We start from the raw sequence: 18,723 nt of genomic DNA, 5'->3' as shown, positions 1-18,723 counted from the left end.
CACCACAGATCGTGGAAGGTCCGACGCTATGGCCCCATGTTTCCATCAGCAAATCAAATCGACGAGTCAATGCTTTCATAAATCGAATCGTCATAACAACCACTATATCATGCATCAAAACATCAGGGAAGATACTTTCCATAGATCCATTTGGATAACATGGAGGATATAAACGAGAAAAAAAATAGCATGACATGTTACCATATTCTGGGTTTTGATATCACTTGGTAAATAAATGAGGCTATGGTTGATTGATTCTAACAACAGGTGAATAAGAAGGTCAAACTCCGCTAAAATACAAGGAAATGATGTATCACACTAAGAAACAAAGAATACATATGTATGATCTAATGAACCTCAGTTACAACTCATCCCAGGCTGACATAATTAAGATTGGTACGGGAACATTTAAGCATGTTAAAAAAAGAATTAACTTGATAGACTACGTTGCTCAATGCTCGTGGTTATACCTTCCAGCCTATCATCTGAGCTACATCAGCAGCATAATGGCTATCTGCAAAACGTTAAAAATGATGAAAACTCAAAACTAATTAATGTTGGGTCGATATTTCAATTACTGCCTCTGCAGGAGTTAATAATGGGAGGATTCCGGAAATAATAGCTTCCAGTTGACCTCGTGAGACTCAGTCTCCAGCTACATAACTTTTGTTCTCGTAATACCTCCTTTCGCTGGCTTCCTTCTTCTCATTTCGTTTCTGTAACAATGGCAAAGAAGTATTCTTGGATTCAGATCATCAGAAGGCCATGACTTAGAGCAAGGGATGTGAAACACTTGCGCAAAACATAATGTTTAGCCTTTAAGTGGTTAAGTGTGAAAATATCAAAATTAATGGCATTTCACTACTCCTTGCATATGTATTTGCTGAACTGAGCATAACTAGCAGTATAAAATTGCATTTGTGATCACCACTGCTGCAAATGGTCACATCATGTCCACTAACAACCTAGTTAACCCTACAACAATGACTAATTTACTAATATATCAAGAATCAACAATAACAAAGCTGCAAGTCCCAACTATCTGGATCTCTTACCGCCATTGAGATATGTAAAAAAATCATATGTTTAATTAAGTTTAGAGTACTTACATATTTATTTATAATTTTTATTAAAATATTTTTAGGTTTTCCTCTATCTTTCCTCATACCATTAACATTAATCATTTCACTTCTTTTGACTATCACATTCAGAGGTCTCTTAAGCCCATGCTCATATCATGTTAAACAATTTTCTCTCATCTTATCCTCTATCGAAGCGATATCTTCTTGTCCACAAATAAAAGTATTTCTTTTACTATCTTTCTTAATAACCCCATAAATTCATCTCAGCATTCTCATCTTGAGAGCCTCAGAATGTTAAAGATCAATAATCCAATGGCAGAAGCAAGCGAGTCAAAGTATTAATTTTATCACATCGTTCATTACATAGTCCAAGTCAGTTATGAAAACATGATAAATCACAACTCTAGGTACTGATCATGCAATTTACGTCTGCAGCTCATAGTTAATATTAATAGTTAATACTTAATAATAATATAAGAGCTGTTGATATGTGATTATGATGCAGTAATTATGAAATGAAATAGCTGACATGTATAACTTAACATCAATATTTAATATTTTAAAATGTGCAGTAATTTTGACACACCATTCATTAAATAGTACAGATCAGTTATGAAAACATGATAAATCACAAATCTCCGTACTGGTTCACTGCTCAGAGTTAATAACTATGAACAGCAGACTTCAATTGCAAAACTATTATCTAGAGTTGTGATTTATAATTTTCTCAAAACTGGACTGAATTATTTAATGAATGGTGTGACAAAATTACTACACATTCCAAAATATTAAAGATTGATGTTAACCATACAGTATACTGAAAATGATAAATTTATCCTTTTGAATATCATTCCTAACATAACCATATTCGAAGTACCTGATACGATTCATGGTTTGAAACAATTCGCTTGATGATTGTACTAGTGGTGATATCTAGAGGACTTTTTAATTGCTTGTAGATTCCCATATCCATCGGAACAGCATAAGGATTCGACTCTTCCTGCAAAGTCAAGCCATATGATAGCATGAATAATCTGGTTATTTACATTCTTGTGGCATTATAAGATTTAAAAATCACCAGGGTACCTTTAGAAAATCCATATTTTCAGCTACTGTTCCATGAACAACCAAAGAAATATTAAAGGTAGTAATCTGCAGATACAAAAAGATAGAAATATCAAGTTAATCTAACAGGCAGATAAGAAATGTCACCTTGTGAAAGAAAAAAAAAAAAGCCAATGACAACCATATGGATGGATCAAATAAGTAGCTCACTCGCCTCTTTGAATGTTCATGTAACCACAAGAAAATAGATTTAATAAGCTCAAACAAAGATACAATATGTATTTGATGTAAAAGCCTCTAATATACATCTGCTCAAAAAAATTTTGTAACCTTACCTTGAAAATCAAAGAAATAGTTCCCTCATGATTGTTCTTGTGGAAGATGTAGTCAATGCAACAATTATCTCTAGTCTTAAAACATCTTATAGAAGTTTGAAGAGAAAGAGTGGCTAATCCTAACTGACACACCCTTGTGAATCATAAATGGATCAGAGATTCAAATCATGATTGGATCAATGATGGATCAGGTAAAAGCCAACCCATCAGATTTTTGAATCGGATATAAGAGGGCGGGCCTTGGTACAACGGTAAGGTTGCTCCTTTGCGACCTAGGAGACTAAGGTTCAAGTCACGGAAACAACCTCTCCATCTCTATAAGAGTCAGATCTTGTATGATAGTCTGATCCAATCTGGAACCAAGGTGTCCATATCCACTAACATAAGGCTCTGTCAAAGCTCAAGCTAGACATTATCAAGGACTCACCCCTAATGAGAATTTAGAAGAGAAAACAAAATTGATTCATCAAGTTCATCCACATTAATGAGAATTTCAACAAGTCATGATATTTATTTGGAATAGTTTTCACAAAGAACACTTTCTCCAAAAAGCATGTAACTTCAAATATTTGTCTTGTGACAGATAAAATGCAGAGAATTATGGCTACATTGTTATTCCATGTTTTAGGCTATAAGAAGCAACTTCAAAAAAAAATCAAGAATATTGAGATATAGCTTCATGCTATCATATAAAGTATGTAGAAAGTGTTTCCCTCTTCAGAGGGGCAGTGGATCACACAAAAACTACATGACTGTTACTAACCATATCTTTTGAAACTTCCCAAGGGGCACCAATAATTACTTCATCTACATAACGACAGGCCAACACACTCAAGCTTCTCTCATGAAGATTCATTATTGGACGATGAGCTCCTCGAGTAGCACTGTGCAAAGTAACAAAATATAAATTATCAGTTTACTGAAAAAAGATATTACTCAGCATAAACTGGACAAAAGAGAAACATCAAATAATACTTTACAATACAAGGAATATAAGTGATTGATAAAGGCAGGAGGAGTCAAACTGAGAATAAAGTGACCTGATTGTCTGATCTGTATGAATCCCCACAAGTAGAAAATCACCAAGTCCTCGAGCAAGTCGTAGTATCTATACACAGAAATGATACTAATAATCAGTAGCAAGGGAAGTGAAAGTCAAGATAAAGATGACAACAGTAACTGTCACAGAAGTTTGTATCTGTTATGAGCTTTATTTTCTGATATAACCAAAATGTGAATTTTCAGAGATATTAGGGGCCAGAAATAGCTTAATATACCTCCACATGTCCTGCATGGAACAAATCGAATGCACCATCTATGTAAATTATGCGAGCATCGGGGCCTGGACCCTGTTTGAGAAATGGCAAACATCAGACAGTGAACACCATGTTTAAATGAAAAAACTAAGAGCATATCAATTAATAAGTCAGTGGCACGCACTGAGCACATAAACAATACATGTGCCATCAAGATCGTAGAAGGGTGGGGGAAATTAATTTTATGAAATGATATAGTAATTTTGCTCAGTCACTAGGAGGATTATATGGGAGACAATTTGTTGACCTCGAGAACAAAGCCATAATCATATGATCTTTGTTTCCACATGTTCAAAACAAGTGATTCGAGTTTATGCTTAATATTCCATCTTGAACGGTTCATTTTTTATTGAAATAAAACTGGGCTAAGTTTTCTATTACCTATGAATGGTCAGACACAATACAAAGTCATGCTACCTAGTAATAAGCATACAGTGGCCATATTTTTTCCTCACAGAAAGACATGAACTTAGTGTGTCAATGTGTGGTAACAAAACAAGAAGGGACTCTGTCAAAATTGCTTTAGGCTCAATGGGTGCATTAGATTGACAAAATCATCTCTCCATTTACCTATATAAGAATTTTAATATTCTTTTAATGAAATTGTTAAGATGTAAAATAAGCAACATGATTGGTATCAGAATAAAATGAATAATTTTTTTTTAGCACAATCATATACTGACAAACCATAAAGTGCTGAAAATATTAGCAAGAATAAAGAACATTGTAAATACTTCTATATTTACGATGATAATGTTAGACATAAATATAACAATTTTAATTGGAAAAAAATTATCTTAAATGGTTGATGACCAATAAAAACAATGTGAAATAAGCACAAAGGACCAAGATTAAAAAGAAGCAAAAACTACATCCCTCCACCTCAACATACACAAGATAATTAGACACGAACACTAAAAGGGAACTTGAAAAAAAATTTGGAACTGAGGGGCATAATACATAACCAACACTAAACAAGTGCAGAAATAAGGACTTAAAATAAGCCATTTTGATGTCTAAAAGTGGTTTTGCTAACATTCAACCAAAACATGCCTATTGCTCTACCTCATCCAAATGGTTGTCCAACATACAGCAATAGATATATTTCCAAAAACTCGACAGATGAGTTCAAATGATTAGGATAAACAATCTAATTTCACCCACCAACAGTAGTTCAGTAAGAAGTAGATGCAATCAGGCACATTGAACAAGCGTTTTAATAACATAATATTAAACAAGAAAAAAGAAGTTATCAAATCCCAAACAAAACATGATAAAACAAAGAAAAAGAATATGGTCTTCATATTAATAGGCAGAATGACATAAGAAAAGAATGGGCAAAGATGGTTAGAGAACATCTTATTGAAGGGTTCAATCTCCAGACTCCAAGATGATTTCATTGTTACCCATGTTAATAGAAATTAAAATAATTGCCTTTGTATGCAACTTTCAACAATAAAAGTCATTTTGCTTTACATATTGGATTCATCAAAGTAGCTGCTTGACTAATCATCATCGGTAGTTAGCCTTCTAGAAAGAGTCAGCTGAATGCAAGCAATAAACTTGTTTGAACTTCCAAAAGACTATTAAAAGAAACAAGATAACAAGGATATCTGTGATATGAATTCTTGCACTAAAGGTATCACATCAAGTCACATGTCATCGCCAGAATTGAATTGAGTATTATTAAGACTTTGCAGAAGTGCTTAAAAAATTAGAGCCAAATATCAAAGTATTCAGGTTATATTTATCACCCACAAGAAAAGAAAATCAAGAAATTGAACTCTGACACGGAGAAAGAATCACCAAAAAAATAATAGCAACAAATATAATTGGTATGGTTAGTAACAGAAATCTAATACTTGGAGGAGGCTTCAACATGTCTACCTTGCCATTTGAAAATTGCACTATTCGGCGAGATGTAGGCAAGAAATGGGATATCCGAGTTCCAGTACCAGACCCCACATCATCAACTTTCTGGTTGTGCCCATGGCTGAACTGCCTTTGCAAAGAAGAAGGATTATGACTACCACCAAGTGGTCTCTCTCTTACACAAAGTAGCATGCGACCTGTTATGCCAATTGCAAGCTTTACCACAGTGTATAAAGAGACTATTTAACCAAACATGAAGTAAATCAATATAGTTAGAATTTTGGATATAAAGAAATCAATCGGTATGACTTAAGGAGAATAAGAAGTGGAACACATACATCCAACATATCAAATCAACTCAAGCATACAAATTTCACTCTCTACAACAGCAACTCCAAAAAGAGTACCAAAGTAGCACCAACAGAGCAAACACAATATGTTAGATTAAAGGTTAATACTCCTAGTGATGCTTCCAGGTGCACTTCCAGAGAATATTTAGATCCGTTGGTCGTGCCAATAATGTATATTTACCCCATATACAGAATCCTTCCACATGGATTTTACTACCACAAAATATGCAATGTGCAAAACGTGTACAATTAGCAGCAAGTGAATAGATCTAATGATTGCTAGTATTAAAGAACCAATTATGCACTATAGAAAAGGGCAGAATTATTTAAAAAGCTAACAAATGCCGATCTAGTTGTTCCTATTACCTGCCAATGTTATGTTTGAATCATAGAACTGAACCAAGCAACAATAACTTGAATCTTGTATAATCAAGATTCTACCCTGAAAGCAAAGTTTGATAACGGAATCTAACATCTTATCCTTCGTACTAATACCACAACTGGAACATACCATGTTCCAAACAAATGCATGATCAAGTATGATGAGGTTGCTTACAAGAAAAAACCTGGTTCAAAACAGAAACGCAAAAGCAAGAGCAGAATGAGTACCAACAATGTCTGTACTTGACACTCCTTCAGTTCTTTTGATTTGCTTATAGCGACCAGCCTTTTTGGCTAAGGCATATGCATCAGTACCATCTGGCAGTAGACAAGGATCATCACCATGGATAATATAATCTATATTGTATTCAGTGAAGAGCTTCTTCATGAACTTTTCAGTGATAGCATATGGAGCATCTGGAATGACCTCATCAACCCACTTCACAGCACCTACCATTATCATCCTACCAAAAATATGAAACATAAAATAGTCACACGTAGAATATCGATCACTGCTCACAGGGAGTTCATATTGTACGAGGCAAACCAGTCTCATCGAAAATATAATCTAATTGCAATTATGAACAAATTTATTAAAAAATGGTAAACTACTTTCTATTTCATTGACAACAAGACATGAAAAATTAAAGAAGCAAAATTCTGAGTTAAAAAGACTAGCTAACATTGGCAACTCAAATTAACAACCACATGACTGGATGTCATGACTGGTGTCTACATACAGACCATGCAACCTACCATGCACTCACAGATGAAATTATAGTCTATGGATGAAAAATGCAATTGCTTCTTGGTACAATCAAATGACAAAAGAATGAAAGAATAACTTCAATACAAATCGAATTAGTTAATAACTGAAAGCTATTAAACTAATTTACAAGATAGGCAAAACATTATCAAACATTAAACAAAAATTTACATATGATGTTGTCTCATGCTTTTGCAACTTAGTTCACCGGGTTCATCCATGGATTATAGCAGAAGCATAAAATCAGCAATCATGTAGTACTGTAGTGCACATCATCCGACAACCCAGGGTATGTGGAACACTGGAATTAATATCCATTGTCAAAAGCTCAGTGAAATCTAGGCAGGAATGAACTGATCAGGCAAAAAAAAATTCCTACAGAACTGACCAAATATGGTGCTCAAACTAATAACCAACACCAGAGATACGGATGTTCTCCAAGGACGATGTGATGGACAGCGGGTTTGTTACATCTAATAAAGGGTCATAGGTTCTATAGAGAGCCATCATTGACTAAGTGTATTAATGGAAATACAACCCCTATGTGACTATCCTATAATTAGGTTAGTTATCATCATGTGCACACACCATACTTAGATAGGACTATAAAGACATTGGTCATTTGAAACTTTCTGTGGGAAATTAGATGTGCACACAGGAGTAGATAAAAAATCTCACATTAAACTGGAACAAAACGATGAACGAAGACAAATGTCCCACAAGGATAATTATATATTGCATTTTACTAATAAATAAAATAAAATATACGGGCTCAAGATCTATGCATGGCATCATAAATTTTCTATTTGCGTTTTAGAAAATCAAATGGCCACTTGAACTGTGCTAACCACCGGCCAAAGGACTCAACAACCTCAAGTTACATATTGCTCTTCATTGCCAATTTGTCATTCACATAAACTGTAGAAAGAAAAGGGGAAAAAAAGAATGTGTAATACAAAAACGTCGTGAATTACCTAACAAATTCAAGATAAAAGATAGCAATTATTTGACCGTGACAAAATATAATAAAAATCAAGTGGTTATACAAAACCTAATAAACGTTGGAAAGAGAATTAAAAGAAATGTCAACTCACATTACCACAATAAAACTACAAAGCAACGTCTCAAAAGACCCATATAAGATCTACATACCTCTCGTGGAGGGGAGTGACGGGGGGCCCCTTGTTGGCCGTGATCTCGTCGTCGCTGACAACCCCGACGACGAGCTGATCGCCGAGCGCCCGGGCTTGGCGCAGGGCATTGCAATGGCCGTAGTGCATCATGTCGAAGCACCCGTCCATGTAAACCCGGACGGGCGTCTTCCTCTTCCGCCGGATCCCGGGCAGCCGCACCCCAAAAAGCGGCGGCGGAAGGCGGATCGAGACGAGGGAGAGGGCGAGGAGGAGGCCGCCGAGGAGGCACGCCGCGGCGAAGCTGGGGCTCCCGAGGACTTCCATGGCGCTGCCTCCGGATCCCATCAAGAGCCACGAGGAGGGGGAGAAAGGGCAAACGTAGACGGATCTGATCTCGGATCTAGGGTTTCTGATGTTCAGCGTTATCGGAGAACGGTGGACCTCCTCCCGCCATCGGGGCCCTCTCGATCGGAGATGAGGCCGAAGTGGGGAGGCGATTATTTATAGGGCGGAGAGCGTGTGGTGTTCCCTTCTTTCGTTCACGGGGCGAGTGAGAGCCAGAGAAGGGGAGGAGAGAGAGAGAGAGAGAGAGACCGGCGTGGAGTGAGAGCCCCAATAAGGCGATGGGGCGTGACGGATTACTAAGGACCGTCCGATCGATGAAACGAGCAGCGACCGTAGAAATAAGTAGAAGTTTCTGATATATCTTCGGAGGAGATCATAAATGCTTGTTAATAACATGGAACACATGCCGTGCAAGTGACTAATTCTATTCATATTTAATACTATATTGGGATAACTAATGTAATTGGTTGAGTCAACAAAGTTAAAAATTAAATTTATAATAATATATTCATAAAGTTTATATATATCATTTAAAATTTTTTTTTATGTGAGACTAAATGAAGATATTATAAATTTTATATAACAAATAATAGTTTCTTTTACGTACGTTACTATCATTAGTATCACTCCAAAAATGTTAAGATTAACCACTTTTAATCATGGTTTTTAATCCATTTGTAATTATGAAATATAAAAGCATGAATACCTGAAATCAAATTATTTAGTATCACAATAAATTATTGAAAATATTAATTCAAATTAGAGATTCATGAAACAATTAATTTAGGTTGGCTGAAAGATATAGTTGTGAAACCTAAAATTAGAGTGATAATTATAAAAATTAATAACTTTGGTTGAATATATAATTTTACTAAATTTTGATATTTTTATTTTTTACAAAATGGTGAAATAGAAAGATAAAATTTGTGACACTTTCTAAAATATATCAGTTGATATTTCGAACCGTAAATCTTTTGTAAAATGGTCTAATACATCATGACTATACCAATACTTAAAAGTATAAAAATATGACAACTAAGGTTTCAATCCTTTAACCAAAATGTATCAATTGAGATTTTGAACTTTTAATATTTGATAAGTAGATATGGTGTATCATTGTTATACTATTTTATTTTTAAATAAATTTTAATCATGTAATATTTATAAATATTTTTAGCAAATAATTCATCTTTACTTGCACATAATTAAAATATTTATATGTAGCAATTAAATCATGCAAATATTTGGATACTTCTTCCTTGCACAGTATCTCCTTTGCTTGCTTATTTTTAGTTTACATAGTCATCACGTAATTTCTTTTTAACTTTACTTATTATAAGTAATAATAAAAAATATTGGTTAATTTTTATAAAAAATCTCTTTTTAAGCTTTCTCCGAATGATGTCTAATATTTTTAACATTTTTTATTTTATATCTTTTATTTTATTCTAATATTCTAAATATCGATCGTTGTTGTTTACTATCTTTATCCTGTTAATTATGAATTGGATAAGGAGATGAAAAGATAAAGAGTGATGATGAAGAGCTAGTGAGCGATCGTCATTATTTAGGTGCTTAATGTTGAGTGCATTAAGACTAAGAGTAAGAGAACGAGCAACAATAAAACCAAATAGAAGACCATAGTTATTGTCTAATATATTTTAAATTTTTATTTGATATATTTTATTTTATTCTAATATTCTAAATATCCATAGTTGTTGTTTATTGTGAATTGGACGAGGAGATGAAAAGAAAATAAGTGACGATGAAGAGTTAGTGAACGAGCGGCATTACTTAGGATGCTGAACGGTTGAGCACACTAAGACCGAGAATAAGAGAATGTGCAATAATAAAACTCAAAAAGAAAAAGTCCATCGTAAAAAGTGAGACAGAAACAACAGATGATCGCGTAACTAAGTAATAGACGATAATAAGAATATTTAAGATATTAAAAAAATAAAAGTACTAAATGAGAAAACTAAAAATAAAAATATTATCAAATTATAAAAAATAAATTTTTTTTAAGAAAATCGTCCATGAATATTTACAATTTATTGCATTTACAACTATTATTTATTTTGACCACGTGAAGACGTACAAATCTCATAAATGCAAATGGCGACACACATCTCGCATTTGGGGCCCACTCGGTCGACCAATGAGATGAGGTTATCTTGCAAGCATTTCATGAGTAGCTCATACTCGTCCAAAGTGGCAGGTTTCGCTTGGTAGAAAGCTATGTGAAATGATTGGCTGCACAACCAACGACATAATGGCTTCGATACAAAGTCTAGCGGTAGGTGAAGCTGCCACGGGTAGTTCTCCACCCACATTGTTACATGTTATTAGTTGACCATCCACATCTCGATTTACAAGCGAAATAAAGTTCATGTGAGCTATAACAACACGAATCAATCGTGACTGGAATTACCTATTTTGACCCCCTGTTGACGCACACCCAACCCTTATCTGCCACGCGTTAGCTCGCGGAATCGACGCGTGGAGCCATCGACGTTGCCCCTCCGTCTGTTATCTTCGCGCATCGAGTTCCAATCAGATCGTTCACACGAATCTCAAAGCAGGAGTGTACGGCTGCGATACGTGGATCAAGGGTGCATACAAGTGAGGTATAACGATACGAATCGACTTGAATTACCTTTTTTGACCTCCTGTTGACGCACACCCAAGTCGTGTTGCCACGCGTTAGCTCGCAATATCGACGCGTGGCGTCATCGACGTTGCTCCTCCGTCGGTTAACTTTGGGCATCGAATTCCAATCAGATCGATTACACGAATCTCAAAGCAGGGTTGGACGGCTAAGATACGATGATCGAGGGATTCCATTTCTCCATACAAGTTGGAGAGAGAGAGAGAGAGAGAGAGAGAGAGAGAGAGAGGATGGACCAAGAAATGGTGGGTGGGTTGGGTTGGTGTGCGATTACGACCTGAGCAAGAAGAAAAAGGTGATGTAGAAAATGTCGACGGAGATCAAGTAGAGGTGGTAGGTGAGCCGAGAGCAGATCCGATCGAGTGGAATGTAGTGTAACCTATTCCTTCTGGGGTTTATAAGGGGAGTCATGTAGCCAAACACAAAGCTGCGATCGAGTGGGAGAGGAAGGCGAAGGGGAGGAGTGATGAAGGTGATCGACAAGATCCGGGCGGCGACCGAGGGCGATGGGAGGACGGTGTTCTCCTTCGAGTTTTTCCCTCCCAAGACGGAGGAGGGCGTGGAGAACCTCTTCGAACGCATGGACCGCATGGTCGCACACAACCCAACCTTCTGCGACATCACCTGGGGCGCCGGCGGATCCACCGCCGACCTCACCCTTGACATCGCCAACCGGATGCAGAACATGGTAGACCTCTCTCATAGATACGCTGACATTCTAGTTCTTTTTTTGATTTGATCGCCATGATAGTTATTTATCGATCGGTAAGATGGGATTATGTCATTCATATCGGTGATGTTTAGGACGGATCTTATTTCTTTGTAGCTCAAGATTACTGTCGGCCAGTGATGTAGGATCTGCAGGTTCCTAACCCTTGGCCTCGAATCTGCATTCTTGGTTGGTTGAATTGGATCATTACATTGTCGTTATTCTACTTTTCGTTACCTGTCGTCGCTCAAAGTTAGCTTTTGCTCCTATAAAACGCTCCTGAACTTCAGATCTGAATTGGAACGATGTGGTAGATATATCCTTTTTGTATTTAATTACACATTTGACTTTTTTTTTTTCTTCAAAGGGTAAGTGACAAAGACGTTATTCGGAGCTCATAACAAGCTTTGCGATCATCTGTCAAAATATTTAACAACTAAGCTAGTCAGCACCTTCTACATTTGACATTTGAATGTCTAGACTGATACGCTTATAATGAGTTGCTTGCTGGGGCTTTCTGCATTTGCACATCATATTTGTGACCCAATGGGCCACATTAACAGGTAGCAGTAGTTGACTGTCCGGGCTTACCGAAGCTGGAAAGTTTGAAATTGAAGATTTAGCTCACCGTCATTATCTTGAACACATGCAAAGTCTTCTTGTAGTTATATCATGATCGTGCTGAATTAACTGATTTGTCTATGCAGATCTGTGTAGAAACTATGATGCATTTGACTTGCACAAATATGCCGGTAGAGAAGATTGACCATGCTCTGGATACCATCAAGGCCAATGGGATTCAAAATGTTCTGGCACTCAGGGGAGATCCTCCTCATGGTCAGGATAAGTTTGTTCAAGTGGCTGGTGGATTTGCATGCGCCCTCGATCTGGTACGGTTCCAATTTTCTCTTTAGTGCCTCATTATTTAGCTAGTCCAGATATTGTGAGACTGGCTTTATCAAAAGTCTTCTACGTCATCTAGTCACATTTTCCTATACTAAGCAGCTATTTATATTCATGTTTTAAATACACCTCATAGACTTGCTAGTTATATTCTTGTTTCTATTTCTGGCACTTGTCATCGTTTGTCTGCTCCAGAAAGTTGCCTCAGTCTGTATGGTCACTTGTCATGCTTTATGACAAGTACTTTTTTGGGCCCATGCATGACAGCCGCAATCAACTTACAGGTGCAGCACATTCGGGCTAAATATGGAGACTACTTTGGTATCACGGTTGCCGGCTATCCAGGTTACTAATAAAAGACTTTCAGTCATATCATGCTATCATCTTGGTGCTTAATATGGTCTGTGATTGTAAGTTCTGAAAGAGTCTATTCCATTTTAGAGGCACATCCTGACATGATACAAGGAGATGAAGGTGCTACACTGGAAGCCTATAACAGTGATCTGGCTTATTTGAAGAGAAAGGTTATTTATTGTTCTTCTTTATCGTGAACTAGGTTAAGAAATACAACCATTTAAATAGCAGTTCAAGAGCTGCTCTCGGTGGATTGTGTTAGCTTGTTAGCTTTCAGTTTAAGTTTGTATTTCTTATCTGTGTGGACCCTTCCAAGTAGAAAATTTCTGCTATTTTCCTTCTTACTAATTAATGCTGAAGGGAGCAGTGGCAATATTTTATGCAAATTTTGATTGTCTTTTACTAGCCTAAATATTCTTCTGGTGATGCCTTATTTTTCCATCAAATGGATAAACAAGCTTTTCATAAAATGCATGCTATATACATAATATATAATATATGTATATATATATATATTATCATATTGAATTTCTCTAAGTTTAAATGTAGTTGATGCAGAAACCTGAAGACAAGATTTTTGTTGCAGATATCTCTCATTAATGCCTCAAGTAAATATCAGCAGACATCCTAAAAGAAAGTTGGATCTCAATAAATGTCTGTGGAATTGTATCATATCAGAAATTATTCATGCCTCTGCTATCCCTTGCAAATTTATCCAATATGCCTATGATGGAATATCTCTATGTTGTTTTTTTTCAATGTAGATTGCTTAAAGCCTTAAAACTCAAATTTTATGTGACAGTAAGAGTTCTTTAAATAATGATCTATTGGGTTATGATGCATTGATTGTAACAAGTCGAATTGGATTTAGAAGTAATAATGATTTCCTAGATACCGATGGTTAAAATGTCTCAATCTTTGGATGCTGATTAGTTGTTTTTACTAATTACTACTATTCTGTTTTCTTAAAATTTCTTGCTGAAACCCATCTTTTTCTCTATCCCTTGTGCAGGTGGATGCTGGTGCTGATCTTATTATCACTCAGCTATTTTATGACACTGATAATTTTCTGAAGTTTGTCAATGACTGTCGTCAAATTGGGATCAATTGCCCAATTGTACCTGGTATCATGCCAATCAACAATTATAAGGGCTTCTTGCGAATGACTGGGTTCTGCAAAACTAAAGTAAGTTACCTTGTTATGTAATTTCTTTATTGTCATTGGGTAAGGTACAGCATTTTGGAAATATCAGATAACATCAGATTGTTGTTATGTGTATCTCTGTGAACCATGTGCATGATGTGACATAAGGTCTTAACACTATTATTTATTGCTGGTTAAGCCACTGCATTACTAGTTCCCTGAGTCCTTCCTTTTCAAAAATCGTGCTTATATTGTTCTCTGTTAAAATAAGAAGGCTGAGTTATTGAACCAAGTTGGCTATTCTAAGCCAAATTAATCGTATGAGGAAACTCCTGTGTTCTTCTTGAGTAGTTACCTCCTGCAAGGACTGAACATGACAAAGGTTTGTGCCATGATGTTTTGTCTGCTTACCCGTAGGCTCATGCTTTTCAAGGTTTATGACTTAATTGACTTAGAGCCTTACTGGTAGTTCTAGATATTAATGTTTGTTTATATGATCATAGTTTATTATGATTTGACTAGTAATATTCTGCAGATACCATCGGAGATTACAGCTGCTTTGGAACCAATTAAGGACAATGAAGAGGCTGTTAGGGCATATGGAATTCATTTAGGGACCGAAATGTGCAGGAAGATTTTAGCTCATGGAATCAAAACGTTGCATCTTTACACATTAAACATGGAGAAGTCTGCATTGGCCATACTAATGGTTGCTATTTATTTTACCACTGTCATTTCATGTCTTTTAATATATTACCTGTCTAAAAATACTTGCATTTTCAGAATCTTGGATTGATAGAAGAATCTAAAGTTTCAAGGTCCTTGCCTTGGAGACGTCCAGCTAACATTTTTCGTGTCAAAGAAGATGTTCGACCTATTTTTTGGTATCATTTGCTTTTCATTTTCTGACATTTACAAATCACTTGGTTACTACCAGTTCCATGGATGATGCTTGAAGTGTATGATCTTGATCTGTTTCTGTTTGCTGATTCGAATAGGGCTAATCGACCAAAAAGTTACATTTCAAGGACTGTTGGTTGGGATCAGTATCCACATGGGAGATGGGGTGATTCTAATAACCCATCATATGGAGCTTTAACTGATTACCAGGTAATTGTAACATTGCTTGCAGCACCTTTAAGATTGCCAATTTTGTTCTTACATGTGACCTTGTTTGATTTATGAAAAATTCTTGCCAGAAAAATTATTCTGAGATATCTTATGAATTTAAAATATTTGGATAGGAAATAATGCATTTCGTAACAATGTACGTTTGTTTGACTTTCCTTTGTTTTGTTGCTGTAGAGGTTCAATAATAAAGTTGCAAGTAAAGCTTATTGGTTTCCATGTCTCTTTTTTTCTTTTCCTGCTGCATTATCTGATGGACACAAATTGGCAAACGGAAGGGCAGTGTATCTGTTCCATTATATTCGACTAACTAGAAAAAAAAAGAACTTCTATGATCTTTTAAATATCAGTCTGTTGTACTTGTAACAAATACAAACAGAAGATATCTTGTCAATTGACTGTACAAAAGAATTCCTAATGTTTTTCTAAAGCGTACTTGAGTTGCGGAGCCTATCACAAATTCCATTTGCTATATGTAAATTGGAAATCCCATATTCCAGATTTTATTCTGATACTCATGAGGAGAAACTGCATTTGAATTTATTGAACATAGTCCATATCACACTTTAGAATTCGATCAGACTCCTACCTGTTGTAACTAAATCTTCAAAAAATTTTCCCTGCTTCCACTGCTCATTGTTGAGAGTTGAGACTTGCAATACTTGTAATCTATAAATATGCTAGTATTCAAACAAGAGCTGCATCAACATGCTGCAACTCAAAGGGCAGAGTATTGTTTTTATCATCATTTCTGCTGCAATAAAAAATCATGGATCTTTCCCTCCATTGTGTTTTGTTTAGGGCAATATCAGCAATTAAACTAAGGGCAGTGAAATATCGTTTAATGTTTCTAGTAAGTATTTCCTAGGGTCGCACTAACTCTCCTCATGCCTTTTATTGTAATTAGCATTAAGAAATGTGAATTATAACTGCAGCTATTTGCTTTATGGTTTATCACAAAGGCAATATATATTCGTAATTTACTTTTTTATTGGTGTTGGTGATTACTATTCACGAAGGAAAATCTCAATTGCCAAAACTTGTATCAGAAATTACTTTATTTAGAACAGAAATTACTTTATTTTGAATGACTAGATGTATCGTGGTAATATTCCTTGAATGAGAGGTTGGCTTAGTTCATTAGAAGTTTTTATCCCGATATATTTAATCCTGAACAAAATTTCGTACAATAGCTTAGCAATCTTACATGACTCAGCTGCATCTTATTAACTTGTTCGACAGTTCATGCGCCCACGCTCACGGGACAAGAAATTCCAAGAGGAATGGGCAACACCATTGAAATCTGCGGCTGATATTAATGAGGTACTTTTCTAAACTTGATTAGTGGGTTTTGTATCACTTGTAAATTGCTATGAACTATGAGTAGATCTTGGAAAACATTACATATTAATCAATTGAATGCCTAACTTGTACTTACTTCCTGAAATGCATATGCCAGAGATTTATGAAATTTTGCCTGGGAAAACTTAGGAGCAGCCCTTGGTCAGAATTAGATGGGCTTCAGCCAGAGACAAAGATAATCGATGAACAACTGTCACAGGTTAACTTGAAGGGTTTTCTTACCATCAACAGTCAACCTGCAGTTAATGGAGAGAAATCTGACTCTTCTGCTGTCGGTAAGCTAAGCAATACCTTTTTTAAGTGCTTAATGAGTGATAGCTGTTACTTCTTGATACATGTATGTGTGTCCTACTGGCAAATATGCTTTATGAAAGCTAATTCAACTTGCCCTATATCTGCAAACTTGTGTTGTCAGGCCTCGTGCTCAACCTCATGTTCTTCCATTCTGCAGGATGGGGTGGACCAGGGGGTTATGTCTATCAAAAGGCCTATCTGGAATTCTTTTGTTCAAAAGACAAGTTAAATTTAATCATTGAAAAGTGCAAAACTTTGCCATCCCTTACATACATTGCTGTGAACAAAGAAGGGGATTGCGTCTCCAATGTTGCACCAAATGCTGTCAATGCAGTAACATGGGGTATTTTTCCTGGCAAAGAGATAATCCAACCAACTGTTGTTGATCCTGCAAGCTTCATGATTTGGAAGGATGAAGCCTTCGAGATTTGGTCAAGGGGATGGGCCCGCTTGTTCCCTGAGGGTGATCCATCAAGGGAGTTACTAGAACAGGTAAATCAGTTCTAGTAAATCATGTCTTACTGGTTGATATATAGAATCAGATGTTTTACCAGATGTTTGGAGCTTTCCATCTTAGCCTACTTTTGTTTCAAGAAGGGAGTGGTTCGATGAATTTCTTATCTAAAATTGCATCATGATATATTTTCTCTTCCTCCCATTTTACAATCGTTTTCATTTTGACTCGCTCATTCTTTTCATTGAACTTCTGGGAACTAATTGGCTTAACTAGTTTGTGATCGTTTCACATTCACAGGCACAGCGAAGTTACTACTTGGTTAGCCTTGTCGACAATGATTACATTCATGGCGACATCTTTGCTGCTTTCAAGGACATATGAAGTGATTCAATCCATCAAGTCTACCCATTACCATGACCAACACTTGTCTGTGATTTAGCATGTGATGTCGTTACCTCATATATGGAAACCGGGGATGGTAATCGGTCCACTGCACATCGTGCATTCCACTGGATGCGTTAAATTGCTTCCAGTTATTACCTTAAATTATCATTTAGTTTTCACAAATAAACCGATTGACCAGAAGTGTTCCTGGAGCTGCTCTGGTTTTGGGTGTGGATGTTCTTTCTGTTGCTATTGTTGTTTACTGAGCTTGTTGTTCCTTGATGCCTTCAAGGAACTTAAAGTTGAATACCATGGGTGGAAATGTTCAGGAGAAATGTCACAAGAACTGGATGTCTCGACATTCAACCAAGTCTGAGTTTTATGTCATTTTATGTTCTTCCGAGGAAACTGAATTAGTAGTGTTAATTGTTAGCATTAGTTATTTTTTTTGGAAGTTATATCATGCATATTGCATTTATCGAACGATGGATGAGAGGAGATTGGAGATTGGACGGTTGACGTTGCAATTGGTGACGCATTGTATATAACAAAATATTTCTTTTCATATATATATATATATATACATATGTAATTATATATATATATATATATATATATATATATATATATATATATATATATATATATATATGTGTGTGTGTGCACTTTACCTTC

The 18,723-nt window shown here is 36.0% G+C and overlaps 2 protein-coding genes across 3 annotated transcripts; one reads left to right on the top strand and one right to left on the bottom strand.

Annotated features, from left to right (window-relative positions):
• Positions 1-296: 296 nt before the first annotated feature.
• LOC103992492 (ethanolamine-phosphate cytidylyltransferase) lies at positions 297-8,903 on the bottom strand. The gene is made up of 9 exons (XM_009412206.3): positions 8,320-8,903; positions 6,630-6,865; positions 5,686-5,867; positions 3,760-3,831; positions 3,523-3,590; positions 3,246-3,366; positions 2,169-2,234; positions 1,960-2,082; positions 297-716 (listed from the first exon to the last, which is right to left on the bottom strand). Exons 1-9 carry the CDS (start codon positions 8,643-8,645, stop codon positions 645-647), a joined length of 1,266 nt encoding a protein of 421 aa, XP_009410481.2. The 5' UTR covers positions 8,646-8,903; the 3' UTR covers positions 297-644.
• A 2,662-nt stretch (positions 8,904-11,565) lies between these two features.
• LOC103992491 (probable methylenetetrahydrofolate reductase (NADH)) lies at positions 11,566-18,480 on the top strand. 2 transcript variants are annotated; one of them, XM_065160271.1, is made up of 12 exons: positions 11,566-12,001; positions 12,730-12,912; positions 13,210-13,270; positions 13,367-13,449; positions 14,292-14,465; positions 14,959-15,132; positions 15,207-15,307; positions 15,422-15,533; positions 16,794-16,874; positions 17,011-17,188; positions 17,329-17,699; positions 17,962-18,480. In XM_065160271.1, the coding sequence occupies exons 1-12, from the start codon at positions 11,780-11,782 to the stop codon at positions 18,043-18,045; spliced, it is 1,824 nt and encodes a 607-aa protein (XP_065016343.1). In that variant the 5' UTR covers positions 11,566-11,779; the 3' UTR covers positions 18,046-18,480. The 2 variants fall into 2 exon arrangements, with proteins under 2 accessions (XP_065016343.1, XP_009410480.2); XM_009412205.3 differs by having other exon boundaries at positions 11,568-12,001; positions 17,365-17,699.
• The last annotated feature ends 243 nt before the right edge of the window (positions 18,481-18,723 follow it).

This window comes from Musa acuminata, chromosome BXJ3-7 (genome assembly GCF_036884655.1).
Source record: "Musa acuminata AAA Group cultivar baxijiao chromosome BXJ3-7, Cavendish_Baxijiao_AAA, whole genome shotgun sequence".
NCBI classification, from domain to species: Eukaryota; Viridiplantae; Streptophyta; class Magnoliopsida; order Zingiberales; family Musaceae; genus Musa; species Musa acuminata.
Note: the sequence above shows the minus strand (reverse complement) of the source record. Positions and strands in the feature narration are given on the sequence as shown.